The 21,122-nt window shown below is 39.1% G+C and overlaps 1 protein-coding gene across 1 annotated transcript in view; it reads left to right on the top strand.

The window, feature by feature from the left end:
- The window catches only part of LOC125323454 (centromere protein J-like), a 37,921-nt gene extending 17,934 nt beyond the window's left edge, over positions 1–19,987 (top strand). The window contains exons 8-18 of the mRNA XM_048298420.1: positions 2,130–2,345; positions 5,895–6,041; positions 11,787–11,945; positions 12,770–12,884; positions 13,317–13,423; positions 13,691–13,840; positions 14,679–14,777; positions 15,612–15,752; positions 16,441–16,525; positions 16,888–17,008; positions 17,882–19,987. Of these exons, the coding sequence (XP_048154377.1) occupies positions 2,130–2,345; positions 5,895–6,041; positions 11,787–11,945; positions 12,770–12,884; positions 13,317–13,423; positions 13,691–13,840; positions 14,679–14,777; positions 15,612–15,752; positions 16,441–16,525; positions 16,888–17,008; positions 17,882–18,071 (1,530 nt within the window). The 3' untranslated portion in view covers positions 18,072–19,987. The remainder of the gene's footprint in view (positions 1–2,129; positions 2,346–5,894; positions 6,042–11,786; positions 11,946–12,769; positions 12,885–13,316; positions 13,424–13,690; positions 13,841–14,678; positions 14,778–15,611; positions 15,753–16,440; positions 16,526–16,887; positions 17,009–17,881) is intronic.
- Positions 19,988–21,122: the final 1,135 nt, after the last annotated feature.

The following is a 21,122-nucleotide window of genomic DNA, read 5'->3' as shown; positions in this document are numbered from 1 at the left end:
TACAGACATCCTATGTTTTTACCTGAATCTTCCCATTTGCCACACATGGCAAATTATTCATGCTACTTCTTTAGGACAGTTAGATATACAGTGAAGAGTTTAATTTTAATAAGATACTGCTTTGGTTTGTGTTTTAAATGTACATTCCTTTTTTTTTTTTTTTTTGTATAAGAAAAGAAATTAGGTAGTGCCTACCATTTTTTGAAGTTAAAATATTCCCATGTTCCTCATACTTCTTTGTACTGATTTGCTCAACTGAGCTGACTCTTGAAAAATTTCCAAGTCCTGCATAGTGAACTTTCCAACTTATTAGTATTAGGACTCATTGTGCCAAGGGAAACACAGTTAATGGCCACCATTCTCTATTCTTGTCCCTGTGCTGGGTATTTGTTATTATTTTTTTCTTTAAACTACCCTGATCTTTGGCTTTGAGGTATTTTGATGGTATCTAGCTCTGTGTCTAACACTCTAACTTGCCTAATAGCATTCCCAAGTTGTTTATCATGGTTTCTTCTAAGTTCCTTTAGGGGATTATATCTCTTTGAATCCTCTATTTCAGACTTGTTAGTGATAAAGTCATCTCTGATTATCTGTGGCCATTATCGCTATTGAAAACAGCTAGACGTAATATGACCTAAGGGGCAATTTTCTAAAAGAATCACTGACAAACAGACAAAAAAATGCCATGTGAAACCAATAACAGAGATGGGGCAGCTAAAAGATATATTTTTATAGAGTAGAAGAATAGGCAATGGTAAAGCTCAGAAATGTCTGGAACAATGTTCTGCTGCAAAAGAATGTGTAAACCAAACTGATATATTTGACAGCACACTGACAATTTAAATTAATTTCATGATCAGAAAAGTTTCAGGACAATTAAAACTGGCAACACAGTACTTTGTTCAAAATTTCTATACTTTATTTTTCATCTGTATACTTTTGAGATACATATTTCTGGACCATACACATAGTGAATATTTTCTCTCTTTATGTTTCATATTTCTCTAGAGGCAATATTTACAGCAGGAAATGTTTCAGTGAGGCTATTTTAGTATTTTAATTAAAAATATTTTGAAGGTATTCTCTGAACAATATTTTAAAATATCAGCTTTCTTTCCACCTGGGATTAAACAAAATAATAATTAGAATTTATGCCAGGGAATAATTGCCTTTCTTGACTATGCCTAGCTCTAGAGATGAAATTTAATAGAATTGTTTTAATCTTTTGTTCCCCCCTGAAAAACTTAATGAGTGCAGGTTCAAAAATTTAATTTTCCACAAAACAAAACCAAAATACTTTTGAAGTTATTTATCTCTGTAACTCCCAAATTCTGAAGTCTGCTGCTTCTTGAAAATGGCTGGGAAATCTGCCAAATTCAGAGCAGGCACAGCTCTGGAATGTGATCAGGAAACAAGTGGGCAGACACACAGGTGAAGGGAAAGTGAGAAAGGGTTGCATGTGGCAATTGGTTGACTACCGAGCAAACTGCACATTTCTAGCTCAACTCCACCAGTATTCTGTTTGCAGTATCCAGCATGAGTGGCCTGAAAGAAAAGGACTCAGTGTTTGCATCAGCATGGGTGAGGGAAGAAGGGAGAAGGCAAAAATAATAGAGATGGATGTATATGGAAATGTCCTCTCCAAATTTCATTACTTTCATTTTCAATTCAGTTGAAAATTATGTCTTTGCAATCCCCTCCTCTTTGTAAGAAGGATCTAACTATTCTTGTGCCCTTTTCACCACATGAAGATCTGATTAACTGACATTCTTGTCATTAAAATATACCTTGTATTCTAGCCTTTTCTTAAAAGCATTTACATTTAATGCTGATTATTTGCGTGATTAGTTTGAATTTCCTGATTTTCTTCAGCACGGACTTCTCTCTGCTCATTGTGTAACAATTGGTTTGTTTTAAATATAGGATTTTCCAAGGCAGTGTTTTTTTATTGTTTGGGGGGGTTTTCTTTCATTGTTGAAATAATTTCAAATGTTTTCAAATTGCATAACTTAAAACTGTAAACCTTTAAGCAGAACAGAAGGCTCCATGCTTGCTTCTAGATATGTAAGGTGGGCATGCCTAGCTCAGAGCACGCAGTGACATGGCACACTTTCTTTTTTTACTGATAGATATTAAAACAGCAGATTGCTGGACTGCAGGAGGAGTTCAAGAGAACTGAGTCCTACTGGCGTGCTGCCTACAGCAAACTGAGAGACCAGGTTGAGTTGCTGACCAGGCAGAACATGGAGCTTCGAGATGAGCTCAGAGTTTCAGAACATCAGAGATGGAAAGCAGAAAAAAACCCTAAAGCTATGAACTTCATGGACAGAAAATCAGAGACCCCGGTACTGGAAGATATTTTCTGCTTAATAGGGTTTGAAAAATTCAGTAGTTTTTCTTTGGAGCTGTCATGTGTGAATACTGTTCCTCCATCCTGCCATGCTTAGCCTGAAGCAGGGAAAGTCGGCTCAACAGTAAGCCATTTTAACATACACTCTTTGTGTGGTCCTACTCCACGCAGCCTTATTTATCCATGAGGTGGGCAGCTTTACCAGATGATATAACCAGCCCATCTTAGACACTTGTGTCAGGTCAGATATCTCCCTCCACTAACTAGAAAGAGAGTTTAGATAAGTGTAGTGGTTTGGTCAAAAATACTCATTACTGTTTACCTTCTGTGAGATAAGAATTAGGAGAAATGCAAAGCAGGCACAAAACTTGACAGAATATGTAGAAGTTTATTAATAGACCTAAAAGAAAGAAAAAAAAATAAAGTCATACCACACCTTCAGAACTCTTCTCCTCCCCCCACCTTTCTCCCTTCTCCCACTGTAAAAAGACAACCCTTGAGATGTTCAGTCTGTTTATCACTTCCATAATAACCCTGTTCAGTTCATTTAGGGAGAGGAGTCTCTCTTGCCCATGCTATGGAGACATCTCCACAAGAAATTCTCTCATGGCTTCAGTATCACGAGACAGCCGCCCGGGTTGGTTCTCTGCTCGCATGCGAGTCCCTTCCCACGACTTGCAGCTTTTCCCACAACTGCTTTTGAAGGTCCAATCTTGAGCTATTGGGGTACAATTTTAAGGTTGAGCCATTCAGAAACAAAAGTTCTCTTCACCCATCTCTGGGAGCATTTCCATCTCTGAGAATAGAGGCCCTCCTCCTTTCCTGGGAGAAAAAAGCATCTTCATCTCTAAGACTATCTCTGGGAATATCTCTAGGAACAGAGGTCTTCTCCTTCCAGTTGGAGCAAGAGTCCTCATCGCTTCCACCTCTCCCTGTTCAAATTTCTCTTCAAATCACAGCTGCTTCAGCATTTGCTTGTTTCAGCATAGGTGCTTTTGCTCACAAGTACAAGTTGAACGCTCCACCCCCCATGCTTTAATGAAATTACAACGGGTACTCTGATAGATCACAGCTTTACAACAGAATTTCAGCTTTAAGCATCTCCTCTTTCTTCTCCTTCAGGTTTTCAGCTCTTCTTTCTTTACTTAATGTGTGCAGGCTCCATCTGTTCTAGAGGGAATTTACTGCACTAAAAAGGTTAATCTCACCCGGGCCTTGCAGCTGGAATTTTGCTTATCGCTGTTGGTCACATGATCTTTGCCGGACAGTGGGCAGCTTCAGCTGAATCTTCATCTTCATCTGCACTGGAGAGGGGGAGTGGCCCATCTGCATGTAGCAGGGCTGGGGGGGCCGTGGGTGGAACAGGGCCCATCAGTTCCTGGCCCGGCCCTGTGGGCCCCATACGGGCCCTGCAGCTACATGTCCCAGCACCGGAAACGAGACAGAGCTCCCCAGGGCTTTGTCCATTCTTAAATGTGGACTACAGAGGCCATCAAAATTTTAAGTGGCTCAAAGAATTGTCCATATTCAAACTGGCCAGCTGATAGGTTCTGTTGATGCCTTTACCTGGTCTTAAAATCAAGAGTCATACACGGTTAGAAGGGGAAAAGGGATTTTACCTTGGTGTTTATTTTTAAGGATCCTTAGGTGTACACATCCAGGTCATATGCATCGAGATGCCCCCCGCCGAGTCTATGTGTCCACCAACATTGGGTATAACATTATAGGTTTTACTAATTAGCATATCTATCAAAGATTCCCCAATGAGAGGCTCAAGTGAGCCCTCCTTCCCAAGGAACCTTCCCCTGGATGGTTCTATCTTGGTTTACAGAATGTGTTCTGGAGAGGACCTTGGGGTCTGGGGCACACTGATCCCTAGCTATGAAGCTTCTAAAATGTTTAGTCTCTTAGCTTGACAAACAAGTCCAAGAATGTAGGCAAAAAGCACTAGGAATACAGAAGTTGTAAAAAGGTATAACAGGGGTATAAAAGAAAAGGCAAAAAATCTTCATGGCATCACTGTTAGGTCACAGAGGAAGCTGTAAGCACCCTTTTGCAAGAACATCACTTCCAGGACTATGCTGGCTAACCCATGACAATAAGTAATTTACTTTCAGTAAATTTACTTTACTTTCAGTGGCCTAAATTAGCCACCTAAAGCCTCTTGAAAATAATTCTGCTCTTTATATATATAGTGCCATTTACCTCTTTAATAAAACATCTCTTCAGCCTGGAAAAAAATATAGTTGGACCTTCTATTAAATCTTATTTCAGTTCTTATTTTATGCTGTAAACTTTCTAGAAGGAAACGCTGTCAGTGGCCTGCCTTACAGAGGCACAAGTTGGATTCTTGAATAAGAGTTATGCTGGGATGGAGCAGGAGGGATAATCAGGGTAGAAAATATAGCTGGCTAATGTAAATGTCTTTGCTGGACTCTGGAAATCAAAATGGTTTAATGGTAGGTTAGAGTCTCTTGTAATTTTTTCATTCAGTATTCCACTTGTTTAATGTACTTGCAGGGTTTTACTTGTTCCCTTAGTATATAACTGAGTAACTTCTTGTAGGGGAGTTAAAGGAAATTAACGTTACACACTTATTACACAGGAGACAGCAAGTCTGGGTGAAATTAAATGGTTCAGACTAGAACTCAAAAAAAGAAATTTGTGTTGAGTGGATCATTTCATTTCCCTGTGTGTATTCAAAGGAGAAAAATACATGCTTTGAGGGATCAGTTTCATACTATGTATGTCAAGGAAACTAGAAAAAATAATTGTCTCCTAGATGGTATAGTCTGATGAGATGAATCCTACACTTCCACAGAATGAATCTAGAAAAAAATAAAATTGGGCCATTTACTCTTAGATATTTCCCTAATTTTCAAACCTAATTTCTCGTAAAGTATCTTTAAAAGGTGTTAGAACCACAAACTAACCTGTCATTTGCTTTATTGGAGTGAAGAAGTTTTGTGTCTCTTTTTTTGATTTGATTGCAATGTACTTGTTCATGAGATTTTTCACCTAACACTTAAGTTTCATTGGAAATGTAATTTGAAGTTAAATTTCACTTTATTTTTACTTTTCCCAAACCTGCCTGCTCATATGGCTCATCCTTTTATAAATTGTGAAGGTCAGAAAGAAAAAAGATTAGTCACAGGTACAGAATTAAAATACATAAAAATTCCAATAAAAGCCAGGATAAGGAAAAGCTAACTTACTTCTTCTTTTGGCCAGATTTCTGTTTTATTACTACTGCTTTGCTGATGTAGAACCACTACCCAAAGCACTGAATGTTTTTGTTGTGTGAGAGTCATAATGGGATGGTGTATACGAAGATGCTAGGATGGTACCTACAAAGTTTTTTGTCTGATAGTGGGAACCTTCAGTCCCTAGCAGAACAACATGTGGAATTTCATTCACTGAGTTTAAATATCATCATTTTTATGAAAAGAAAATGGCTTTAAGTTTGAGCCAGATGGCTTTGAAGGCTCTTTGATGATACTAGCTGTGACTCAAAATTACATATTTATAACTAACTTTCCACTAGGTTGCAGAAGCTATTCTGCGAGGGACAGCATCTTCATCCAAACCAGAAGAAAGTTCATGGAGAGATAATCACAAGAGACACAGCATCTCTCATGTGGGGCTGAAGACATCTTTGCAAAAACACTTTCTTAGAGATGTGAATAGTAAAGTATGCATCCCTATTGCGAGTAGTCACTTGCCCACTGTTTCAAATATGTATTTAAGAGAATGTTCCTGGAATCAAAACTTCTGCAAATGAAAGTGTGTATAAGCATGGTCATGTTTTCTTGCTTGTTCTCTCATTCTACACAAACTTCCTTTTAGATTTTTTTCTGGTTTTGCAGTAGTGGGAGAAAAAACTTTTTTCCCCCGTTTTCTAGACCTAACTGAATTGTCTGTTATTTTCAGGTTTGCTCTGAGCTCATTGCACCTGCTACTCCACAGGCTGATTTTACAGGGAATCCCCTTGCTTTGTCAAACCACAAATCTAGTATTTTGCCATTCAAGGCTTTACTTACCAATATGTAACAGTGTCCTTCTTCTGGCTCAACTCAGTGGGAAAACCACTCAGATTTTTACAAGTTGTGACGAGTTAACTCGGTATGTCAAGTGAGATTCTTGTTTCTGGCTGGTGTGTCCATGACTTCTCCTCCAAAGCCAGCTTACCACATTTCTAGCACATCTCACTGTTTAGAATATAGATATCTAAGTATCAATTTATGCTTTTCTTTCTCTTGGCTTTGTATTTCTTTCTTCATATTATGGGCACCTTGGATATTTTAAGTCCCTTTTCTTACTTTTGCTCAGATTTGGTTGAAATCTGTGCTTTGTTCAAGTGTGCAATCTCTCTGAATTCATCCTCTCTACTGAAATTCATCTGCTCTCTGCCTCTATAGGGACTGAAATAAAATGTAAAAGATATCAGGTGAGAAGGGATGAAACTGTTCCACTATAGTGAGCATGACAGCATGTGTTTTGAAAGTCACTAGACAGTAACTTTAGAGAATTCTATATGGTGCCAGATATGAAAAGAGGTATTGAAAATTTCCTGCTATGGCACACAGCCAAGTGAAATAAAAATTGTGACTTCAGCAACAGTTTTGAGAAGGGAGAAGTTGAGGACAGCAGACTTTTGGGCTTGCTGCTATCTGGGCTTTCACCATCTAGATAGCATTGGATCCAGTCCAACTGGAATGCAGCACAAGCATGAGCTAGACTGGTGGGCATGGTTCCCAGATGTCCTGAGTGAACTCTAAAAGGTTTGACAGAGACACATGCTCTTTATCTGATCTGAATGCACAAATAGACTTTATAGTGAATAGAGTGGCTGTCAATTATTTGACTCTAGAACTGAAGTCGCAGGTAAAAGGAATATTAAACAGAAGCCCCAAATCTGTGTTTTACTGATAGATCTGAACGTGGGGACTCACTTGTGTTTTCTTTGCATTTGAGGTCTTTTGTTAGCAGGTGGATGCTTTCCCTCATAGATCCTGTGAATCTGGATAATTATGAATTTTTGGATATAGATAAAACCAACTATGATACTATTTCTATCCAAAATTGAGAAATTGAGTGTAGGAACACATCAAAGTGAATGGCATAACTGTGAGCAACAAAAAGGTTGTCAGGCATTGAAATGGGCTGAACAGGGAGGTAGTAGAATCACCATCCTTGGCACTGTTGAAAAAAGTGGGGATATGGCACTTTAGGACATGATTTAGTGGTGGACTTGACAGTTCTTGGTCAATGGCTGGAACTGATTGTCTAAGAGTCTTTTGCAACCTAAAATATTCTATGGTTCTAGGATTCGAAGAAGATGTGCATGTATAACATGTATAAGTTAAAGCTAGCTTGGACTGGTGAGTTTAATCAGCTGTAACCAAGAAGGCAAAACAATAATTACCATTTGACTTATTTCCGTCAAAGCTAATAGAATTTGAGGATATGTACAAAAACAATTGGCGAGCAAGTCTGAATAATGATCAGTACAGGTTAAAGATACAGATTTTTTTGAAGACATGATTTTATGAAGTAAAAACCAAACCCCATATCCAAGAGATGTTCTGCATCTCTGAAAAAGATATAATAATACTCCTAAGTATTAGAATAATGCTATAATACTTTTAAGGATGATCTCTGTACTGTAACATGATATAGCTGGTGAGGAACTGTCCAGTTCAAGTTGTGCTTTAGTGAGACAAGAAAAATGTCCATTTTAACTGCACATCATTAGCAATTCTTTTAGAACATGCAAGAATGAACAGATGGGCCAAAATTTTTAATATTTATTAATTATTAATATTTACTAATATGGATCTTCTGAAAACAACCTGTTTCTGAATGCAGCTCATTGGCAAGAACAAGTTGCCTGTTTCCTGCCCAACATGCAGCTCTGGATAGATTTTAATGATTTCTGTGAAAAAAGATTAATTCATTTGCATGGCAGGAGCAGAAGTGGGAGGAGGGGAAAGGAATTCTGCTGAAAAGTATACTGATAGCATTTCTTAATACTTCAGTCAAGGTCAAATGTGCTTACTTCCAATCTTCTTAGATGGATTTTGCTGTCTAATCTTGCAAGGGATTTTGATGATCTTTGAGCAAGTTATTTCCTTGCCTATGAATGTTCTTACTCACAAATTACTAACTGAAGCAGGGAAGGTCTGTGAATATGTGGACAGACTTTCATAGCATTTGAATTTCACTGCTTTATCCATGAGTATTTGTTGCTTTTTCTCAGGTTTTTCATCTGTTAGGGGGAATGCAAACTCTGCATGACACAAACTGATATTTGAAGATAATAAGAGATCCTTATTTAGGGGAATTGGCAAGTGAGAGATTTCTGGGACAACTTGTTGAAGAACTGTAGGTATTAACAGCTGGGAGGCAAAAGCTCATTAGAAAATGTAATTGATTATTGTTGAGCATGAAGATCCAGGAGAACATCATATTTCTGTTCTCCTGTTCTTCACTGCCTTCCTGATAGCACAGATCTGTAGGACTAGAGGAATGTCAAGAGATCCCTGCTTTTGTCAAGAGCACCATCAGTGTCACTGATGGCAATTCAAACTGTTCTTCGCTAGCTCCCATGACAAAGATCCAAAACGAGCTGCGTACCTGTTCTTTTATGAAGTCAACCTTCATAACTAAGATACACCTCTTTTGTTGTCACCAGCTGACCAGGTGATTAGTTTTTTTTATTTTCTGTGAAAATCGGAAAAAATTGTCTACCTTGTGCATTTTGGGAGGCTGCTTCTTCCTCCAATCCTGCAACCTCTTTGTATCAAGGGTCTGCATTTACTGGTCATCCACATATTTCAAATGAAGAAAATTGAGATAATTTGATGGCTTTGTTTATGAAAGTGATGGAATTGAGAGAATCTTTATCAAGAACCTAGTCATGTGTGATTAGTCCAAATGCTTAGTATTTGAGTTTCTTAAAAAGTGCAGAGCAAGGTTGCAGTGGTTGCCTGGGACACAATGTTGGCTCTGATTTTTCAAATGATCTCTTAGAATGACATTCCTCTGAACGAAAATAGAGACTACATGTGATTCATGTAAGCCCATCTCGACTCCTTTGACATTATTGCTTTAAAAATAGGTATACTAATGTATGCAATGCATAAAAAATGAAATCAGGGGCTTTTACAATGGCATGTGTAACAAGCTGGAGTACTAACACTGTTCTGCATGGATGCTCCCTCAACTGAATTGGCTGATGCATCTCATTGTGTTCATGGAAACACTTCTACTTTCTCTCTGGCTCCATCTTGCCATGAAGTATCTTCTATTTACAAGTCTTACGTAAGTTTTTTAAAAGCTTGAATTGCAACATTCTTTCTGTAATAAACCACAAGGAAAACAAATGCTGCCACATGTTAGTGTCTCACTGAAGCTGATGAATATTTGAGCTGCTGTAGCCCTATTGGCACCTTCTGAAGATGGTGAGCCAGCTGGCTCAAAACTAACCAGGCTGCAAAAAAATGGTTCATTTCTGCCTGATTCTACTCAATGAACCAGGTAAATTCCCCTCTATGGCTGCTGACGTCTCATAAAGGAGGGACCAGAAACACGTAGCTGGGGACAGAAGAAAAGGAGTGGGACTCCAGCAATCTGGGCTGAAACTGGTTTGAGCTGCTGTGAAACGGCTCCAATGGCTTTTCAAGTTCTTTTAAATCATTTGGCAGTTTCACTCTTGAGATATTTAGAAATGAAATGATGGATTAGGAGCTCTTTCCTTTTATCACTCTGCAGTTTCTGAGCTAATATCTCTTCATCAGAAATAGTCTTAAAGGTCCTTAGTTCTACATCATTTGTCTCAAGCTGAAGTCCCAGGCATATTTTGACATTTTGCCCACTCACTTGTATTTGAATCCTGAATATGTTTGGAGAACTCAGGCATATCCAGAGAATTTGCCTGCATAAAATATCACCAAATGTAAAATATAAATAATATTCTTTTTAACAATAAATTCTATTAATTTATGTACATTCTAGCAACCTTGTCTGAAAGAGCTAATCAGTTGCCTCTCTCCTGCTGAGAACCATTTTATGCTTGGAGGATTGTAAAATCCTACAATTTTCTGGTGTTGCAATAGGATTTCTTTCTTGGCTCCTTCCTTATGAGCATACATTAAATTGTAATGTCATTTATTAATATAAATAGGACATCACAGCAACAGCAGATCCCCTAAATTTCATTGATCACATGCAAAAATGTTTACAGCTGTCAAACACTGTTCGTTGTTATCAGAGAAGGAGCAGTGCAGTCATCCCGTTTGTGCTTTGCTAGTCCCACATCCCTTGAGCAATAGCTCATGAACTTGAGTAAATTAAGCTGATAGCAAATATATTCTTTGCATGAATAACTTACATGCATCTTCTCAAACAGCCACTCTTCAGTGTGTGAGACATTTCAAAATCAGGGCTATTGATGCCATTTCCAACTTTTTCTGATTGTTTCTTTGTTTCTTACCATCATGTACTCACTTCTAGTCATTCATCAGCTCAATGTTTTAGAGATTCTTCTGCTATCAATTCTCATAGACAGTGACATAATCCCTTACCATTTCTGGGACAATTTAGCAACGTGGGCAGTGAGACTATGCCTTTGTCTCATATTGACAGGCAATCCTACACTAGGTACAGTAACTTCAAAGTTTTGGTTAGGGAGGAGTACAGCCTCAGTTTTCCTGCCATACCAATGTAATATTTTCTTGGCAACTGCAAATGCCTGAGAGTCATTGTGTAAATCCTGTAAACCCCATGTATCTCCTGGTGATCATGCAGGAATATTTTATGTTTCCTCGTGCTCTTCTCTAAAGTCTCCATGAAAAATTGGAGAAGTGCTTTTGATCTTTCCAGTCTAAATAACTCCTATAGTTTGTTTGAAACTTTTTGCCTCTCATTTCCCTTCTGTGGCTCACACCTCTCTTAGAGTGCTATAAGTCTTGTGTCAGCCTAGATTGATGGAGATGTATAAGAACAAAACATAGAAAGAGTGGACATCCAGCAAGTAAAAATGAACTGTTGTGCAATATATTTTACTAAGCTCATCTCAGTTGTGATAACCTAGAGAGAGTTATCTTTCCTGCTGTTGGCACGCTGGGGAGACTGAGGGATGAGAGCCTGACAGCAGCTGCTGGCCTCACACTTTGCCCCTTGGATTACCCTTGACTTGCATCATTGTCCAGGCACAGAGAAATGTGGGAAGCAAAACAAGGCCCCAAATACAGAGTTATGTATAAAATGTGTGTGTGTCCTTGTGCATGTCTCTGTGCATACACCCACAGACACAGTTAAACCTTCTCTGAAAGTTTTAACCACTTAATGATGGTTAAATCCTTTGTAGGAGGATTTTTAATACTATTTGAAGATGTATATATTAACTTAATACAAATGTATTTACATCTTTTAGGGCATAAATAGTTCTGTGCAAAAAGCTGATCCTTTGAGATCGGTGACAAAGGAACACCAAGAAAAGAAATCATCTAACTGCTCCATTGGTAGAAGCACGACACCAACTGGCAGGAGGACTCCTCATCAGGGAAGACTGACACCTTTTGAACCAGACAAAGTAAGTCAGTAGCAAGGTCTATTTAAATTGCCTTTATTTTCATTTTATGATATAATTCATAATCTGTATTGGGATCCTGATCGCCACATGGCTGCTGCTTGGTCTTCTTTCCCTGGAACTGCAGAATTTTTGTCAGAAATTATCTTAGAGACTGTTCATACATTGAATATTCATACATATTTAGACACCTGCAGGCCTGAGTATGGGTGTATGCTCTGAAACCTGCCCCCATTGCCTCAGAAAATGTTCAGGGATGATCACGTGCACCAAGCATTGGGGGACTGCAGGGGCCAGTGGTTCCCAGGGAGGCCAGGGGCTTGGAGCACTAGAGGCAACTCATGGAGTCCAGCAGGGCAGTGCCTATCCCACGGCCCCAGCCAGGGAGGAGGGCAGGCTGGGGATGCAAGGGAGGGCCAGACCAAAATCCCCATTGTCAAAGCCCATAGTGATGAGACAGACCTGGGGTCATGACAGGAAGTCATCCCATGGGTCAGGGCTGGGATTTGGATCAGTGAGGTGTATGGCCAGGCACAGACATTACTGCAGTGCAATCCACCATGGAGCAAATGAAGTGCAGTTCCCAAGAGAAGGGATGGGGGAAGTGGGGGGACTTGGCCCTGTCTGAGACTTATTCCAGATCTTCCACCCTCCTTTCTTACTCCACAACATTCTGAACCAAGCTTAGACACCTGCACAATATCCACACACAGACAGCTAAACTCCTAGGAAGGAGAAGTGTACAGCATGCTCTTGCCATATCACTGATAGCTCCCGTGTTAAAGTGAAGCACGACTGTAGGCCAGGGCCTCTCCATTTTTCTTCAGGTTGTACATCAGCTCTCTCCTACTGGAGGAAGGTATAATGGTAGGAAATCACCTGGAGCTGTCTCACATCTGAGTGGTTGTTTTAAGGAGCCCAGCTCATCTTCCTGTGTAAAAGGTAAGATATATGGAAACTTCCTGCCTGCTTAAAGTGGTCTGCAAATGACTTGGAGACACTGGTCCCCAACTCTTGACTCACAGAGAATGTCAGTCACTAAAACACTCCTATGATTCTTAGAAGTATTGCCAAATTTATATTTTACAAGAGAGGGAGAGAAGACTGTGCTGTCACCCACGTAGTCACTGAGTTTGTTGTCCCAGAGGTTCAGGAGGTGGGAGAAGGGGTGTGGACTGCATTTCATTTTGGTCCAGGACAAAGCACATTTGGGAAGATGGACAAGCTGTTAGCAAACATTATCAGTGTAAGAAGCAATGTGTTGCAAGACTCTGAGAGACAGCCTCTTTAAAAAGCCTGAGATATGTATGGAAATGTGATTCAGCAATTTTCATATGCTTTCAATGACCCCTTTTTCTTTGATTTTTCTTACAGGGACACCTTTGCCCATTTCATATAGCTCAGAAGACACATCCCTCTCACATAACCACAGCAATGACACTTGCAGCTTTGCACCCTGCAAGAACAACGAAGAAACAGAGGTATTTTGCCATGCAACTCTATAAAACAGGGTTACAGTGAGTCTGTGGTATTAGTTTTCATATACAGCATGCTAACTCCCATTCATTTGGGAACAATACTCTCCTGGCTTTATTTTTTTGCCTTTACTCATTATATAGTGCAGTCTTTAAAACAATATTGCAATGGCTTTCAAATAATAGGATAGATGTCTTTATCAATATATTTCTGCACAACTCTTGAACAATAATAGATTTATGTTGTTAGTTAATATTTTAATTTTGCCTCAGGAAGAAGAAGCTCTTAAAAAGACAGAAAAATTGCTAAGAGCTCAGAATAAAGTGGCTTTTGTGACTACGCACAGGAGAAGTGGCATAACTGCATGTGGCAACAAAGTATCTACAGACAGTTCTCCTGCTTCTCTGGACCCTCAAACAAAGGTTTGAGCTACTTATGATTCTAGTTCTTACGTGAGCAGCAGCTGTGTTCTTTCCATTTTTGAGCAGAAATAAAACACACCGAGAAAAAGAAAATATTCTGTTCCCACTTCCTATGCTATGTAGCAGACACAGCTTTAGGGATGGATCTGGGAACTTTGAGCATGGTGTTTATAGCTATTTACTGAAGCACATCATTGTCCTGTGGGGAGCAGTTCTCCCTGTTCCTTTGGATCCCATAATTCAAAATTCACCACATCTTCAAACTGTAATTAACATTAGCTTGTAACTGCCCCGGATGCTGTGTGCCAGATGTCACTTAACTTAAGGCTCCTTTACTATGCCAGACTGCAAAGAGCACTCTTGGTAATGGTAAACTGGAATTATAACATCCAGAATAGCCCTTAGTTACACAGAGAGCACTACCTAGCAGCTAAGAGCCATGTAATTTGTTTTGGAAGAGTGACTCTAGCTAGTACAAGTACCTTTCCTCGTAAATCAGTAAACCAATACTCAGAGATAGTTCTGCTCTCTGTTCTTGGGTTTATTCTCTCCATTTTTACAGCATAACTTTGCCAAAATGCACTTTTATAATCTCATTTTTGGACTTCTGTTTTGCTACTTTTGCTTTGCAAACTGAAGAAAACTACAATTAATATGCAACATTTCTAGTTGCAGATAAAATATGAAAATTCATTGCAAATACAAGGCAATACCAGAAAGAAGGGAATCTTTCCTCTGTGTGAAAAAGTAAATAAGTTTTTTGCACAGTTGTTTTAAGTTAACAAACATATTTTTAAAACATTTCTGTTTATATAACTGTGATGTTTTCATAATGTAGCCTCCAAAATCAATATTATCTAGAAGGTCAACGTTACATCAAGAAAGAAGAAAGCATGAGGAAGAGGTGCAGGAAAAAATAGAGTATCATGATGGAAAGGTGAGAGAAAATAGCTTTTGTTTTTGGGGCGGGGGGGAGATATTCCCTTTTGTGGGAATTCTGATAAAACTGGAACCATATGACAAAGCTGTAATGCATCTTCTGATTGTTTACTTCTTTGGACTTCACCAAATGAATTAAACTATGCTGAACAGAACCAACTGTTATAGTAACACCAGGAAAACTGATTAACCAGAGGCTATGCTGGGTATGAAGTCTTCTCTGACTAGTGTATTTTTTGTAGAAGAGCACACTAATGGAATTATTGCCTGCTGTGAATAAGAAGTCTCAAGCAAATTTTCAGGTCTGTGTATGCAGCCAAAATGAATTCTGTAGTACTTAATGTCCATCCAGGTTTACTTGGAAAGAAATGGTTCTTAAACTACTGTGTCATCAATCTCTGTTAATGCATGAAGTTCAATCATTTTGGTTCAGACAATCCAGAACCAGGTATCTCAAGTGACCTCTGTGGAAGATGCACAACCATATATGAAATGAGTCTGGATCATAATTTACTAAGGTTGGTCAGGAAAAAACCCGACTGTCTTCCCTATTGCCACAGGGCTGTGCACCTAATTTTGCTTAACATTAAAACAAAGTGGTGGGGTGAGAACCTGAAACATGTGCTACAGGTAAGTTCATCTTGTGAAAAGAAAATGTCTTTCGGCCTCTTACAGACAAATGAGTCAAAATTAATGCCTGTTCTGCAGAGATAACTTTTGAAATACAAAGATATAGCATGACGTCCTTCAAGCTCCAATTTAATTGGAAGCCAGTGCAATGCTGCTCATTTCCTTTGACTTAATTTACATTGGATGCTCTGTGTGTTTGAAGGTAGAAGAGGTGCTTTCTGATGGACGCCGAATCCTCACTTTCCGCAATGGTACTAAAAAGGAAATTAGTGCTGATAAAAGGATGACAACGATTAGCTTTTCCAATGGAGATGTAAAGAAGATCATGCCGGATCAGAGGGTGGTGTGTAACTCTTCATTTTCTTCAAGGAAAATAAAACTATTTTGCAGTAAGGTTCTATAATTTATCTTGATCTATCAATTCTGGGAGAAACTGATGAGGAAGGGTGTTGGTTTAACAACAGTGAGCAGTGAAACTGCTTCATCCACAAAGAAAAAAGTGGAAAAGTGTGAAGGTAACAGTGAAAGAAGGAACAAATGTGTAGGTGGCCAAGCAGGAGACTGAATGAAGGCAAGGGGCATGGGCAGCCATCTGAAGAAAGGACTGGTTTTTATACATTTGTGGAATAGGTAGTACAGGGGGTTCTTCCCTGTCGTCACTATGTAAATATAAATAGTTAATGTGAGCTAAAGTGGAAATAAGTGAGGCCTTGGCAGCACTGGGTTTATTTTAAATTAATAGTTAATTAATAGGAGGAGAGCCAGAGCAAAGAGATGGGAGGATGACTCTCCTGTTTGCACTGTTCTCCTGCACACTACAGAGATGAAAGTAGCATCATCTAGACACAACCTTGAGTGTGAATTAGAGGAAGGAACAGCAATGTGAACATAGCGACTTTATGCGTGGCAGATGCAGCAAATGACCTTCAAATGACTTTTTAAAGATGGTTTACTTTTGAGCACATTGTTGTGGTTGAATCTGCTTATGCAAATATTGTGAACATGCTGCTATCATCTCACTCTCCTTCCAGATTTATTATTATGCAGATGCACAGACAACTCACACTGCTTATCCAGATGGCCTGGAGGTGCTGCAGTTCTCTAATAATCAGATAGGTATGCAAGAGCTCATAAACGTGAGCGTTTGTGCAGATTTATTTCTGTTATGAAACTGTGGTCTGAATTCTGACTCCAGCAGATTGGGTATCTTCTTGCCATTTCACATTTAGTATATTGCATTTCACTTTTAGTATATTCCATCACTTCACCACTTCAAAGCAAATACAATAATGGAATGTAAACGTAGGTCTTCCAATTCTGCTTATATGATTATGTGATTCTTTCATTTCTTTTACCAGTATTGTGGATATAATTTCCATCCTACACTACAATGTCCAAAAAAAAAAAATCCTGACTTAGCTTCGTGTAAAGCAACCTGAAAGAACACTAGACAGACTTTTTGCATCTTCTTTCCACAGAAAAGCATTATCCTGATGGCACACAAGAAATTGTGTTCCCAGATCACACGGTGAAGTGCCTCTATAGTGATGGACTGAAGGAAACTTTTTTCCCAGATGGCACAGTAGTAAAAGTAGAAAAGTAAGTCCTGTGTAAACAATGGGAACTAGGCTTTGGACACAGGTACAACAATACTGACATTTAGAAATGTGGCTGGATTTTGCATAGTTGGGAAATTTCCAGATGAAGTGAAAAAGAATTTGTAAAATAATTTAATTTTTTTTTTCAAGAATATGGCACTGAAAATTCACTTCCACCTTGAATAATAGGTGACCACTCACCACAGCCGAAATGATTGTGAAATATTCCTCATTTAGTTCCATGTAAATTTACACTGTCCAGAGCTGTTGGGAGATCACCAGTTGTCAGTGTTAGCAATGTGGGTACTAAAGCACTCAGGATGAGGGCTCCTGAGCTCTATTCCCAGGTGCTTGGCTCCCCCTCTAATATTGGGCAAGGACTGAGATTAGGTCAGTCGGTTAGAGCATGGTGCTAATAAACACCAAGGTTGTGGGTTTGACCCCTGAATGGGCTATTCACTTAAGAGCTGGACTTGATAATCCTTGTTGGTCTCTTCCAAGTCATATTCTGTGAATCTGTGTTGTCTCTCTATTCCTCCATGCAAGATCAGAAAAACAGCAACAGGACTCACATGTCTCTTCTGACAAAGAGGAAGGATGCAGTGGTAAAATGGATTTTCTGGATTTCTTCAAAATGCCTTGAGATTCCTGCATGAAGTCATGTACAATTCAGATCTCACCATCCATTAGCTATTATACTATGTGTTGGAGTCTTTTTATGAGACCAGATTTCTAATGCCATCCCATGTAAATCTTGAGGTTTTCCACTTGACATTATTTTCTAATTTGATTGAGTTACATTAGACAACTCTGTGAGACAGGTTAATAACAGACAGTGCTTTCTCATCACTTCATTCATTGCTGTTTCTTTCAGGAATGGAGATAAAATCGTGGTATTCAGTGATGGCCAAAGAGAGATTCACACTGCGCAGTTCAGGAGGAGGGAGTACCCAGACGGCACCGTGAAAACTGTGTTCAGCAATGGCAGACAGGAAACCAAGTACTCCACTGGACGAGTTCAAATCAAAGATGAGGAGGGTAATCTCATCCTAGATAAGAAGTGATTCCTCCCTGCAGGGGACTGCACTGTACATATGCAGCTCAAGCCGTTTTCTTGGCAGGCCAGAACTGTAAGGAAGATTTAACTTGGGAAAATGAATGGATGGATCTGTAGGGTTGAAATTACTTTGGCTCAGCAACTGGTGCTTAGACTGGAAAAACCCTACCTGAATGAAATGTCTCTTGAGTGAGACTGAAGGAGATGCAGTCACGCCCTCCTTGTGTATTCAACATTAAAATAAATACCTACAGTATTTCTCATCAAAGTGTTTTTTTCATGGTACTGATCGCACTTTTCCTATTTTTTCTGCAATTTGCTATGGAAGTGACTACAATTAAGAACTATGGCATAAGAACCTCAAATAAGAACCAATAGTTCCGTGCTGTCATATGCTGACTAAAGTAAATCTACATAAGGTTTTTATTTCCTTAGTTAATTATCACAAAAGGTCTGGAAGTGATTAAGGTTTTCAGTTTGTTTGGATTTTTTGGAGCAGAATTTCCCAGCATGTATGAGGGCTTATCATGAGCTGGACATTAGATCAAAAACCTGAGCAGGAATGGGGTGAACAGTCACAGCTCGGGATGTCCCTTCCAACCAAAGTTATTCAATAATTATACGATCAAAATCTAAAAACTCTGCCTCATGCATTTGAAAATAAAATGCAATGTTTGTTCCATCCTAGTAATTATTCTGGATCAAAGATCTGGATCTTCTGGATCTTTCTTCTTCCTACAGCAATCTTTCCTCTGTGTTGCTTTGTCTTTGAAATAACCTTTCCCACTACTGCTTTTATTCTTCCTGTAGTGCAAAAATATTTCTGGTCAGTGCATCTCTCCACATGTAAGGTTCTTTGGATGGCACTTGATACTTAGAGGGATTAATAATTTATCAGATGCTGCTTTCAACTGCCTTCCCCATAGACTGCTTGTCAGAAAACCATAGAAGAGTTTGGATTGGAAAGGACTTTAAAAATCATCTAGTTCCAACTCCCCCTGCCATGGGTAGAGACACCTTCCACTAGACCAGATTGCTCAAAGCCCCATCCAACCTTCAACACTTCCAGTGAAGTGAATTTTTCCATATCACTGAAACTCTTCTCTTGTAGAGCTCAGCTATTACCTGCCCACTGACTGAGATACCAAATTATCTCTTTATGCCCTTCAAACAAGTACTCTCCCATGGCATACTGCTTTGGCCTTTTCTCACACCTAAGTGCAAAAATTGCAACATTATGGAATTACTCACTCTTCTCTTCTGTTTCCAGGGGCTCATACAATCAAAAAATCACCACTCAAATTGCAGAGCATCTTTCAAAGAAAGAGCAAGAAGCATTGCTGATATTTACCATACACATGCTTCAGTTTATCAATTTAATTATGAGGCTGTGAGCATCCATGCAGTTTGATATCAGCTTGTGTAATGATAAAATTGCATTGTTTTCCCTTAACTGCTTCATAACACTCCTGCTTTCCACTACTGAAATATTTAATATATTTTATTTGTTTTTTAAAAGAAAACTTTAATCAAAATGAATTCAAGGCATCATTCTTTTCCATGTGTTTCACTAAGAATTTCAGTTTGTGCTACCTTATGCTGACCAAAACAAATCTATGTTGATTTTTTTTCTCAATTAAGCATCATAAAAAATTGAATGTGGCTAGTGTTTTCAGTTTGGCTGGGAAACTAGATATGATACCAATGTTTTATAAAGAACCATTGTTTTTATTCCCAAGAATTCCTTTAACAAAAGGTCCCTGTTCTCCGCTTAAAATGCTGACATTCTTTTTGTTTCTGTAGTAAATCAGAAAACAGGCTTTGCTCGGAGCTTTTAGCCTTAAATCACTGTTTGCTATTCAATAACCTGTCACTGAATCATAGAATTCTGTGGATAAGTAATCCCTCCTAATTGTAAACTAAATAAAGAACAATTTTGTTATCGCACTGCTTGCTCCTTGCTTAATTAAGCACTCTTGATTCTACTTGCAGGAAGCATTTTGGCTGTGGAATAATTTGGCCTATGGTCTTGCAGCTGTGTGACAGACATATGGGGAATGTGGAAGGCAGTCCCCAGAGCTGTGCACGCAGCGATGCCCGAGTGCAAACACCTTGCTGATGTAGGCACTCACCGTGCTGTGTGTATACCCACCTCGTTAGCACCAGCTTACAGTGAGGCTGTAGTGGTGCATAGACACGGGCCTGGTGCTGCCCTCTGGCAAAATCAGTGGCAAACCTTCCTCTGGGGAAACCAAAGGGGAGGTTACTAAAGATTTTGCCCGCCCATCATTTTATCAAGACATGTTTTTGAGGTGATATTTTATAATATAATAGTAAACGGAATTTTGGCATAAAGGGCACACACTGGGTTTGAAAATGAAAAGGCAGAAAAACACCTGCATGAATGACAAGCTCTGTCAGGTATGTTATAACCGAGAGTCCTTTGCAGATGAGTTCTGACACATCCCACTTTGTTTTTCACAGGCTGATTCTCACACCCGCTCTCCTCCACCTTCCATTTGCCTTAGTTAACCAGAAGCAATGGCTCTACCATTTATAGTTCATAGCTGTAGGAACAAAAATAACCCCAAAATAATCCAAATTAAGTGTGACTGCATATTGTGCTTAAGTGTAGCAACACACATAGCTACTTCTCAATGTTTTTTGTCCTGGAAGATATACAATGAAATTTTCATGAATCCTTCTGGGAGATGGAACACATTTGGGAAATCCCACTTCTGTATTTTCACAGGTTTTTCTGGCATTAGCAAAAACATGCTACAGCCAGTATTTGGCCTCAATTTTTGTTCAAATTTAGAATATGCTGTGACTTCTGAACAGAGTTCTATTCAGACAGCCAGGGGTGTTGGCCTCTGGTCTTTATCAGAGGAAACACGTACGTGGATAGCTCATAGTTACAAAAGTCAGGTAAGGGTAACCAGCAACCGAGTAGGGCAGACTTGTGTGGACAATGCCCAGCCTCCTGGGATTTGGTTATTTTTAGTGTCACCTTTTGCTCGGAAGAGTAATTTTGGCATGGTATTTTTCCCTGCAGCTG

The sequence above is a fragment of the Corvus hawaiiensis genome, chromosome 3, assembly GCF_020740725.1.
Source record: "Corvus hawaiiensis isolate bCorHaw1 chromosome 3, bCorHaw1.pri.cur, whole genome shotgun sequence".
In the NCBI taxonomy this organism is placed as follows: domain Eukaryota; kingdom Metazoa; phylum Chordata; class Aves; order Passeriformes; family Corvidae; genus Corvus; species Corvus hawaiiensis.
The sequence above is the reverse complement of the archived record's forward strand: the minus strand, read 5'-3'. Positions and strand labels throughout refer to the sequence as shown.